The sequence below is a fragment of the Lissotriton vulgaris genome, chromosome 11 (assembly GCF_964263255.1).
Source record: "Lissotriton vulgaris chromosome 11, aLisVul1.2, whole genome shotgun sequence".
NCBI lineage: Eukaryota > Metazoa > Chordata > Amphibia > Caudata > Salamandridae > Lissotriton > Lissotriton vulgaris.
The window spans coordinates 349,202,450-349,214,769 of record NC_141699.1 but is presented as its reverse complement, the minus strand read 5'-3'; the positions used below and the strand labels follow the sequence as shown (position 1 = coordinate 349,214,769).

Genomic DNA, 12,320 nt, shown 5'->3' with positions numbered 1-12,320 from the left:
GACATTACTTCAAATGACGTAATAGGAGTTCAGAGGATCGGTAAGACTCCGAAAAAGGGTGCTTGTGGCTGTATAGTAATAAACTTTTGAGATACGAAATTGGTGGGGTACATTATGAATAGACTCTCTAATGCCACAGGGCTCCCACGAAGCACTACTCCAGTCCCCTTGGGCTTCTTCTACAGGCACAGTACTGTTGACCCTTACCCCAGCTTTGGGCGGCACCCAGAAAGTAGAAGGAACTTATATTTACTCCAGTATTGGAGCTTTCATAGATTCACATGCCTGAATGATTCCCCGTAGTCGAGACAGGAGTCTCCGGTATATAAAAAAGCAATGCTTAGTTGGATAGCAAACTGAAAAGAGGCCTAGGCCCATTTGCCTTTTGCAACCCATAACCTTCGTTATGTAAAAGAGACCAAATTTGTCCCTGAACCAATCAGAACCTCTCACCCTCTACAACAATCCTGAGAGAACCTTTTGCCCCTCAGAATTTCTACCGCACGTTGTGCTAGGGAGTCTCCTCCGAGCTTTGCTCAAATTCTACTTTTTTCTACTTGATTTGAGAACTTTGTTTCTGTAAATTTCATCTAAATATATACTCTTCTTTGCTGCCTACTAGTACATTCTTCGGAGAATGTCTGGAAAGGAGAAAAAAGGTTTATTTAGAGCCTGTGCCACCTGTTCCAAGAAGAGGCTCGACACGGATGACCCTCATGCTGATTGTATTTACTGTCTTTATCCGGATCATCAAGCTAAAGACTGTAAGGTAGGTTGTACCTTTTCAAGTAAAACCCTGAGGGATGGTGAAGGGCCAGAAAGGAGGTTATGTTCAGTGATAATGATGAGGCATCCTCCTCTACATCTAGGAGATCTCAGAAGAGAAGAAGATCTCCTCTTGCTCATTCCTCAGAGGAACGTCCTGAGAAGGCCCACAAAAAGACCACTCAAGGGTCTTCTGGGTGCAGTCCCTCAAAATAGAGAAAAGGAGAGTAAGGTACATGCTTCAGGGGAAAACCCCCCCAAAAGGCGAGTTCTGAGTCGTCAAAATGACTCCCTTAGGTCAAGCAACCATTCAGGAAGCTGTCATCTATGCCTCCTGAGGTAAAATCTAAAAAACCTGCATCGTCAACGAGATCGATGAAAAATCTTCATCGTCGACGAAGAAGATCGAGGTAAAGTTAGTTTCCAAGAAGCCTTCATTTTCTGTCACAGTTGGTTCTCCGTCAACAGCGTCATCGTCGACGATGGTTTCGACGCCGGTAACATGGACGACGGCGGTCGATGACGACTTCTACAGCGATGACGTCAATTTCGACAACGGGATCCTCGACGGCAACGACAACAACAGTAACTATGTCGTGAAGGGCGGATTGGTGTCGACGGCTGCATCGGCGACAATGGTGTCGTCGGCGGGCTTGTCGACGAGGGAAAAACTACCAGAAAAGCTGGAAATTACCAGGAGGAGGAGGATTATGCCAGAAATCACCTCCCCAGGCAAAATTCCTCCTCTTGTGCCATCACACCTGCTAGAAGAGCAGAATGAAGAAGATGAAGAAGATGAAGGACCCTTTGGCTACGCCAGTAGCCCCTTACAATTACATGTTAAGTGCCAAGAGGATGACTTTGATGAGTGATACGGAGAGTATCAATATCATCCACAACAACATTATCGCCAGGGCTACCAGGCAGAGATGGTTGGCATGCCATCTTCCTTATTGATGGATCTGCAGTTTATGCTGGCGGACTATAGAAAGAGGTTTCCACCAACTCCAGCCTCTAAAGAAATACCTGCTCCGCACCCACGCTCCATCCCTATTACTCCAATTAGAAGCAGGGAGTTACTGCCAGACCCTGCACCTAGGTCACCTCAACCAGTTCATCAACAGGATCCTGTCACCACTGATGATGACCAAGAGGAGGGAGAGATACCAGACTGTAACAAAGGATGGGATGATTACCTTATTCCATCTCCTTCATCTCCCTCACCAGTACCTAATGATTCTCCGCCGGAAGACATCTGCTGGTTCGTTAATTTGATGGAGAGAGCTGCAAAGAGGTTTGAGCTTCCGATGTCAACAACACAAACGGAGGGTTTCTTGCATGATTTTAAGGAACCATACCGTAAGTCAGTTCGGACTATTCCGATTGTTAGCCATGTGTGGGAAGAAGGCTTGAAAGTCATGAAGACACCGGCGACAGTCACACCTGTGCTCGCCAGACTGGAAAAGAAATATAAAACGCCTTTAGACGCTCCAGCTTGTTTAGTGGGCCATCCCAAGCCGGATTTGGTTATATCCCAAGCCGCACATCAGAAATCAAAAAAACCCTCAGCTCCTATTACAGCGCCTCCCGACAGAGAGGTTAGGAGTTTGGATAATGCATGAAAAAGATTTTCGTCCATGTCTGCTCTTCTAGTTAAAGCTGCTAATGCCCTTGCTATTCTGGGCAGATATGATAGGCAGATGTGGTGTGACCTGACACCCTACATAGACCTCATCCCGAAGGATAGTAGGCAAGAGGTAAAAAAGACCCTTCAAGAGGGAGAAACAGCTTCAGCTGAAGTCATTGATTGCACGATGGATATCACGACCACGCCCTTCAGGTCACTTGGAGGAGCGGCTTTTCCACACTGTCAGGGATGGTTGAGAGCGACAGCTTTTAGAACAGAGGTCCAAAATAAGATTCGGGATCTTCCCTTCGATGGGGAAGATTTGCTTGGAAAACATGTGGATGAGGCACTTCAAAGTATCAAGAAGGATACAGACACCGCAAAGGCCCTAGGAACACTACAGTACCGCTAGGGGCCCTTTCGGGGGCCCGAGGTAGAGGCCAATCATCATACAGACGAGGATACCAATAGGGCAGAAACCCCTCTTATTCCACATCTTCTCAGCCATACCGTCAGCAGTATGGTCAACAACAGGCAGGTGGCTATACAAAATCTGCCCCTAGAGGAAGAGGAGGTCGTCAAGGAAAGGACAATTCCAGAAGACAATGACAACCTTCAGGGTCCGGCTACATGTATTCCTTCCACTCCAAAGTTCCCCAGGGTGGAAGAATTGCTTACAAACAACAGTGTGAAATCCTTGGGTCTACACTGAACATAGGTGAAAGAAATGTGTGTGGCGAGCCACTACTAAATAATTACTGAGATAATCAGCACAAAACCACCGACTATAGCGCAGAGGCCTAGCTGTGGGCGCTTCCCATTTCAGGCAAAAAATAACAAAGGACCGGTGGGTCCACAATATAATACAATTCGGACATACTCTATAGAGTTCCTTCAGTTACCCCCTTGTACTCCTCAGACACGTCAAGAGGTCAAGCATCTACATCACATGCGTCAAGAGATTCGGGCAATGCTCTGAAAGGGAGCAATAGAACCAGTGCTGATCTCCCAGAGAGGAAGGGGGTTTTATTCCTGTTTTTTCCTAGTCTGAAAGAATGTTCTCCAATGGCGTCCTATTCTGGACCTGAGATCTCTAAATACTTATCTCAAGAAGCAATCTTTCCGGATTGTGTCCCTGCAAGACATTCTGCTGCTCTTAAACCCAGGGGATCATATGAACAACTTAGATTTACAGGATGCATATTTTCACATCCCCATTCATCCTTGCCACACAGGCAGTGTCTTCGGTTTGCAGTAGCAGGAGCCCATTACCAGTTAAAAGTACTTCCATTTGGCCTCAATTCAGCCCGAGAAGTTTTACAAAAAGTTTGGCGCCAGTGGCGGCTTTTATAAGGAAACAAAGACACCAGGTGTTTCCGTACCTGGACGATTGGTTAGTCAAGGCGCCATCACGAACATCATCCCAGTCGTCAACAGCGGCATGCGTGCAATTGTTTGCCAAACTGGGTCTGAATGTGAGTACGGAAAAATCATCCCTTCAACCTTCAAGGAACATCACGTTCTTGGGAGCGATTCTGGACACCACAGTAAACAAGGCATTTCCCTCCATAGAGAGGCAACTGGGGCTAATATCTCTTTTTGAGGCGTTTGCAAGAAGAAAGTATCTTTCAGTATGCCGTTGCAAGTCACTGCTAGGAACAATGTCCTCTTGCATCCCCCTCGTTCCTTTCTGCCGGTTAAAAATTTGTCCTTTACAAGAACAGCTGGATCACCAATGGTGCCAGGCAGAGGGATCCTTCGACGACAGGGTGAAGATCACACCGGCCATGGTCCGAGCGGTAGGCCAACTGAAATGTTTTGTTTTAGGGTCCACCCTAAAACAAAACATTTCAGTGGGCCTTTCCATCTTTACCGAACCAGCTCCACTGGTGATTACCACTGATGCCTCCCCGGAAGGATGGGGAGCATTTCTTCAGGACCTTCAGGTCAGCGGTCGTTGGTAGTTACAAGAAAAACACCTTCACATCAATTTGCTAGAGCTCAGAGCAGTGGGCTTCGCATTGCTGGCTTTTCTGCTGAGGATACAAGGATCTGCTGTACTAATCAGGACAGGCAACACAACAGCAATGCATTATCTCAACAAACAGGGGGGTACAAGATCACTCTTCCCGTCTCAGGAAGTAGAAAAAATATGGGAATGGGCTGTTCTACATGGAGTGTCCCTGAGAGCGGAACATCTTCCAGGGGATCAGAATATCAAAGCAGACACTCTGAGCAGACTAAAATTATCCTGCCACGAGTGGGAGATCAACCAGGCTATCATACAAAGCATCTTCTTCAGATGGGGAGAACCGACAGTGGACCTCTTCGCGACAGCTCAGAACAAAAAATGCTGGTTCTTCGCAAGTTGGCGTCACCAACGGGGATCTTGGGGAATGAGTTTTTGATGGCATGGTCAGGCGTCTTTGCCTACACCTTTCCTCCGATTTCCCTCCTGCCACGCGTTCTTACAAAGATAAAGAAGGAACCGTGCAAAATAATTCTGATAGCTCTGTGGTGGCCCAGACAACACCGGTTCACGGAGCTGCTCCTACTGTGGGAGGTTCACCCGATTCGCCTTCAACCAATGCTGTCACCCTTGACGTGGTCCCAGGGACAAGTGCTTCATCCAGATCCAAAATCACTACGCTTAGCGGCCTGGCTCCTGAACACTGCGAATTCACACACTTAGATATGTCATCGGAATGCAGAAATATATTATCAAATGCCAGAGCGGAAAGTACAAAAAGGATATATAGGATGAAAAGGAAGAGGTTCTGTTTGTGGTGCCAAGAGTATAAGATTCATCCTTTGAACTCAGCAGCTCATGAAATTATCCTATATATTCTGCTGTTGGCAAAACCTGGTTTAGCCCATGCTTCTATTAAAGTGCATCTCGCCGCTATATCTCGATATAGAAGAACTTCCTCAGGACCATCGTTGTGATCCGAAAGAATCATCAAACAATTCATGAAAGGATTATTTCGAACCTTTCCTCCCATAAAACCGTCCTCCACCTCTCTGGCAGTTGAACATCATACTATCTTAACTGATGAAACAGCCCTTCGAACCAATTCACAGGGCGGACCTAAAATTCCTATTGTGGAAGGTAGCTGTTCTCATAGCGTTCACTACAGCCAGGAGAGTTGGGGAGATACAGGCTCTCACTATACAGGAACCTTTCTTACAGTTTAAAGAGGACAGGATTGTTCTCAGGACTAATCCTAAATTAATTCCAAAAGTGCCGACAGATTTTCATCTGAATGAACCGCTGATCCTTAAGAGATTTTTCCCTCGACCGCCAACGGCAGCGGAAAAAGCTCCCCACTCACTAGATGTTCAGCGCTTTCTGAAATTCTGAAAATAACCACCCCCGAATTGCTGCCGCCAAATATGAAAAAACATGGGGATCACTAACTTGGTTTAGTTTGGATTTTCAGAGTTTTTTCTGTAAAACAGCGGCTTTCAAAGATGATAACCAATTCATAACTGAACCAAACGTATGCCGATTTAGTATTCCATTCGCATTACATTAACAATCTTAATTGAATCTCTGTAATCAATCACCTGGATATAGAATGAAAACATATTTAATTGTATCTCTAGCGCCTGTCTCCTCCCCCTTAACTGACCAAACCAATCGAGGATTTTGGAAAAAAATATAAAAATACAAATTTCGCCCCTACTATAAATATACAAAATACCAGTCATACTGCTATTTTTCACCTAATATCCACCTGTGCAACCTGATAACGGATTTTTATCATGTTCGGAAGAAATCCTTAAAGATTCTGCAGGGTTATGCATGTGCTAGCATCAAAAACCTGGAGATCCCAATGGCCTTAGAGGAAGCTATGGAAAATACCACTAGAGAGAAGACACTTGAGTTTCTAAGCAAATGCTATCAAGTTTCTTCAAATGAGCAAATAAGTCAAAGGGGGTAAATGAGTAAAAAACATCAGTGGCTGTTGAAATGAAATAAATAAATAAAAAGGTTAACACTATTGACATACAGTGAAAATAAGATGAAGGACTTATGAAAAAATTGAAGAAACATTTAAAAGTTGCATCTTAAAAACAAAGAAATAAAACTAAGGATGTTGAAAATAAATCACAACAACGAAACATTCTTCTTCTTGCAGATCCCTAAAGATGCTGATGGACAAGCTTCACTCCCAGCTTAGTTAAATAAATTAACATGCAAATACTAGCTGAAAGAAAGCTCCTTCAGCTGTCATTAGCCAGTTTGTCATATCTCATTTTGGGCTCCTCCTCTATGTTCTAGAGTCATTTCAATGACCAAAGATTACAAGGAGATTGATTTCCAATATCATGGCTACCAGTGGTCAAGAACAATTAGTCCAGAGCTATTGTGGGGTTAATTCATTGAGTATGATATCACAGAAAAAGCAATGTGTTAAAATATAGTCTGATTGAAATAAATAATAACTCACAGCTTTTCTATTGTGGAGAGGGGTCCAAATCAGCTCTTAATGTTGCATGACCTATTACGTGATATTGTTGAGAAGATACAGGAGGGAGGGTGATCTGCAGGGTAAAGTTTAAATACTGATATCTAGTGTGGTTTGCCATAAGCTAGCTGGGGTACTTTAGACAGATTTTGGGGGAACAGCCCACCCATTTGTCAGCAGTTCCTAAGGTGTGAATGCAACACATTTACTAGCAACTGGGTGCCAGATGCTAATCCTCAGTCTCGAGTGAAAGAGTCCTCCCAATGCGGGAAGCATAGTGGGTCTTGTTGGGGAAACATTTTAAAAATATACACCAGAGCATCAAAGCACACAGCATTTAAATATATTTTTATTAAATGTAGGGAACCAGGAGCTAGAATGATCAGTGTGACTGTAAAGGCCAAAGCAAAAAAAAAGGGCAAAAGGAAAAGCAGAGTGGAGGGGATAGAAAAGGAGCGAAGGTGGAAAGAAAGCAATGAGGATCGAAATGTAAAAATAGAGACAAAGTGGATGAAAGCTAAGTGAGGTGCCAAATGTAAAAGATAGGGAGGAACTCACATTGGAAAACAGAAGGGAGATACTGCCAACAGAACTTTTCATGAGGAAAGCTTGCAAACCAAAACAGTGAAGAGAAATGCAGGGAGTGGGCGAAAAGAAAATACATGGGAAATAGAAAACAAATGGAGAGGAATACAAAATACAGTAGGTAGGTGAAGTGAAATCGGAGGAGATGAAACTTTAAATTTAAATGAAGTAAAGATTTCTAGTATGGCCCATACCATACCTTTTCTTTATTCTTTTCTTGCTGTAACTCTACAAGTCTCTGTTTGTGCTCCTCCTTCATGATATTTGTGGCAGTGATTTGGGCTTCCTTTTCTGCCCCAAGGGTGGATATCACCTCTCTTAAACGTAGAAATTCCAGCTCCTTCTCAGAGAGAATCTTTTCCAGACCCGCAATTTTTGAAGACTGCTCTGACACCGTTGATGTCAAATCCATGATTTTCTTATTTAGCACTTTCTTCTCCTCTTCAGCTTCTATCGACTGCGTCTTCAAAATAAAACCAACAACATATTTACAGCATCTACCATGGAAAAAGCATGAATCTCAATTCAGCAGTCACTGTATGCATAATAACAGCTTTAATAATAAACTTCACTATCATAAATGCTACCATTTTGCATGGACTATGTGCTTATTTTCCAATTATGGTAATTGCTCAAAGCTATGTTATTGCTATTTCTGTAGCGCTTTCTATTCCATTAGAAAGCCTAAAACCCTTTGTCTCGTCGTCTGATTACATTATTTAGCAAGTAGTTCATAACTCCGGCGAGGTCATAAAGACCTCCGATTTGCAGTAAGTTATTGGCCGCCCATCAGAGTGCATCGTTGGTTTGGCTTATAAGGGATATGTCAGTGAGGTGCTGAGGTTTGTTATTGCAGTGGATGCATAGTGTGCTGAATATCGTTGTGCATACGGATGGGTATGGTAGTGAGTTTGACAATATATGCAGCTGTGCATACATGTAGTCATCTTTTGGGGTGGGCAGTATCTTATGTAAAAACTACACAGCTGTTCATCAGTGGGATCCATTATCGTAAATAGAATTCACTTAGTAGTGTCCGAAGAGCCCTACCTTTTAGGTACTGTTAAAACATCATGGAGAATGATATGAGTGTACCCAGGAGTGACAGAGGACTGGTCAACTGAAAGCACTGTTAAACCATCAAAGGACATTATGAGGAGTCCACCCTGGGTCGACAAAAGAGAAACAGCAGAGTGAGCATGGACCAATAGAAAATCAATCCATTAGTTGCACTGTTAAACCACCAATTCGCATTTTATAGAGTAGATGCATTTGTTGCCCTAAGTGGCCAAGGATATAGACGTGGGTCCCTTGCTCGCTGTGCCACTGGACTCAAGCTACCCTGGCTGATGAGGGGTGATACCCTGAAACAGGTCCTAGGATGCTTGTTTCCGGTCCAGGTAAGATCTGGCTTGGCAGTTCGGTCTGAACTGTTCCCGTAAGGAGGAGGGTCAAGACTGATTTGCATATGGCTGGTCCAAACTGGGGTGGCATAGTAAGCAAAAGAACAATGGATTAAACCCAGATCTCTTGACTAGGGGTGAGTGGTTGAAAACTTTCAGCACTCTGTCCATCATCCTTCTGTGTTTGCTATGCTTTCACATGCGTCTGACGACAGTAATCTGCCTCTAGATTTAGGAGAGGGCAGATGTTTAAACCCGGTAGGCTCCAAGACCAGTGGCCAGATCGATCCACCTATCATAATATCAGACATCTTTAGAACACCCTCCTCTGAATGAATGTCAAAAAGGCATTTAATTAGGTTAAAAAGAAGAGTTCCTCCTTATGGTCATTGAAAAGATGGTCATTGGCTCCAAATTTCCCTTCCATGCGTGTTTTTCACATATATTTCCAGTGGCCACGGTTTGGGCTAATGGCATCCTATCTGAACCCTTCCCAATTAAGTGAGGGATCCGGCACGAATGCCTGCTCTCTCTCTTAATGTTTGCCTTGGTCATTGAACCGTTGTCTGCCATTCTGAGAGTGGATCATTTTGTAAGGGAATTCCACTGGGAAATTGGGTTTGAGGACTGGATTTCCCTGTGTGCTGATGATCTACTGATTTATCTGCGTGACCCCCAGAGTTCAGTCCACAGGTGCATCGCCTCCCTGATTGCTTTGGATAATTTTTTGGCCTTAAAATTAACTGGCCAAAATCAATTCTTCATCCTCATCTAGGATCCACAAACACAACTGTCTGGAACCCGGAGGTGACTTCCAATATGTGGGCATGTATAAGACACTCTTGGCTGGCCCTAAAGAGATACCTGAACCATTGTACCCCCTCCCTTTATTGATAAAGGGATGGGTGACCATCACTAAGATGCTGTCTCTTCGCAAGCTACTTTAGGTATGACAAAATTGCTCTTGCCGGTTCCCATCATCACCACAAGTTAATGTTTCTCTCTGAAAGTTCTTAAGGAAACGCAAGCATCCAAGAATATCCTTGACAACACTCCCTGCAAATGATCCAGTGGCACAACAGACAAAATGCCTGAATTGGTTGGGGCACGATTTGGGATGTTTCCTCCCCAGAGGGATTCAGCGAGTGAGACACCATCAGGATATCCCAGCTCAAGACATAACATTTTAATTACACTCACGATTGTTCCCAAAACTCCAGATTGAATATGATCTTTACAGGTCCCAATTCTTCTAATAGCTTCAACTCATGCAAGCCCCCCTCACCTCAAAGATTTTGAAGAGAGAGTGGATTTTAATCCGTTTGCAGACAATTTACAATGGGTCTATGAGAAAAATCTATTGAATGTATGGAACCTTGGTTACAAACTCCCCTACACTTTTCATAAATTGCAGTAAGCATAGACTGTCAAGTTCGGTGAGCTCACATAGCAGGACTGACTAATATTTCTCAGAGAAGAGTCTGTCTCTTCTTTCTATTCCCTACTCAGTTTAAATACCCGCAAAGCATCCATTACTTCTGCAATATTTTGCAGTGCATGGAGAGGCACTTCCTTAATAAGCCTCAGATGTGAAACACAGTTTGGAAATGTTAATGCATTCAAACTTTCTGACATTGGGTCACCTTCCACAAGCTAGTCCTGCTCTACAAATCTGAGGGTACAGAAACCAACCAATATCTCAAGGCTCTGGTGAACCTCGGTCCAACAATGGCCTGGAGGGATTTTGATAACACTGGCACTCCTCCAGTCTTTGAGGGGTGACTCTGTGGTATCAACAAGTGTATTTTCACTAAATAATCTATACTACTATTATAAAGGAAGAACTTTGAACCTTTGAGGCGGGTAAACTCGGGAACCACAGCGCCAATCCACACACCTGATACATCGTTGAAATTGTCAGGGTGTGCAGATGGACATAGGCTATATGAATTAAAAAAATATAAGTTATTTAAAATATTTACGAGAAAAAAAAAGTAGTCCCATGGAAGTAGCGCCTGCCGCGACGTGCGTGCTGACATCAGGAGCGCGGGGAGGAGCGGCGTCCAGGAGCGCATGGAGGAGCGGCGGACATGAGCGCGGGGAGGAGCGGTGGACAGGCGGGGAGGTGCGGTGAGGAGCGGCGGACAGGCTGGGAGGAGCGGCGGACAGGCGGGGAGGAGCGGCGGACTGGTGAACTCAGGAGCGCGGGGAGGTGCGGCGGATGAGGTAAGGCTCTGGGGGACCCACGGACAATGTCGGGCGGGCGGGAGCCCTGAAGCCAAGGTCGGGACGGGCTGCTACTCCGGGGGACCAACGGACAATGTTGGGGCGGGTGGGGGCGGGGGCCCTGAAGCCAAGGTCGGGACGGGCTGCTACTCCGGGGGACCCACGGACAATGTCGGGGCGGGCGGGAGCCCTGAAGCCTGATTGCTTCTGGACAAGGTCGGGACGGGCTGCTAGTCAAGTTATAAGGCAAGAGTTTGCCCTGAGAAACACTGGAGGATTTAGGAACTGTGGTGGGGGAACACACTGCCAATCGACTAACAATATCTTCTAGTTGACGGGTAACATGGGTCATACTTCTCCCATATTACCATTGTGCACATTTAGCTGCTACTGTATAGGCACTCTGCTCTCATCTTACACACATGCACTACTCCTTCACTTACAATATGTATTGCGCAATGTACCTGATATTTGTTTGTGAACTGTGTTGCTATTTGTTAGCATTCTTGATTTATATTGAAATACCTATAAAACAATTTAATAAATAAAGGATAATTCTGAGTAGCTAATCATGTCAGGAGAAAAAAAAACGTTATTTCTTCTGCTGATACGAGTTACTACTGCTCTGCATTTTAGGAAGGGTTGTGGTGCAGATTTCATTTAAATGGAGAGAGCTCTTTGTAATGCTGTTTTACGTACCTTGAATATGAAAAACATCATCTGCTTTTCACAACGAAAATGTGAAACTGTAAGCATTGCTCATCTATTGAGATCACCCAGTATGCCATTGTATTTGAAGGGCTATCAGATGCTAGCTCACTTAACTCTAATGATTTTTACCTACTTGTACTTCTGGTCTACTGTGAGCTTGAAAGGCTCATTAGGACCTTACTTTTACACAAGAAACTAGTGGGAGCATAGGTTTACCTTTGATCTTTGGAAAACCTTTCCAGAGCTCTATTTCCTAACAGTGTGTGAACATGCAATCTGGTCTATGCATAGAAGCTTGGTGTAAATGGATTGAATATTTGGAGGAGTTTTCTGAAATCTCAGAGCGCATGTGAGGCACAATGTTGAAAACCTATTTGTACTATGTTATACTCTGTATATTGATAAACTATAAGATATTTCCTTCCACTTGGGTGCTTGAAAGCAAAACAAGTAATTTCTATTTGTCACCCAGGAATTTTCCGAATGCTGCTTATTTACCCCTCTTTTCTTAAACTGATGTCTCCATTATTG

The 12,320-nt window shown here is 44.2% G+C and overlaps 1 protein-coding gene across 1 annotated transcript in view; it reads right to left on the bottom strand.

Annotated features, from left to right (window-relative positions):
* LOC147679750 (uncharacterized) overlaps window positions 1–12,320 on the bottom strand; it is a 427,474-nt gene that overhangs the window by 212,432 nt on the left and 202,722 nt on the right. Inside the window, exon 15 of the mRNA XM_086942472.1 lies at window positions 7,649–7,912. Within this exon, the coding sequence (XP_086798598.1) occupies window positions 7,649–7,912 (264 nt within the window). The remainder of the gene's footprint in view (window positions 1–7,648; window positions 7,913–12,320) is intronic.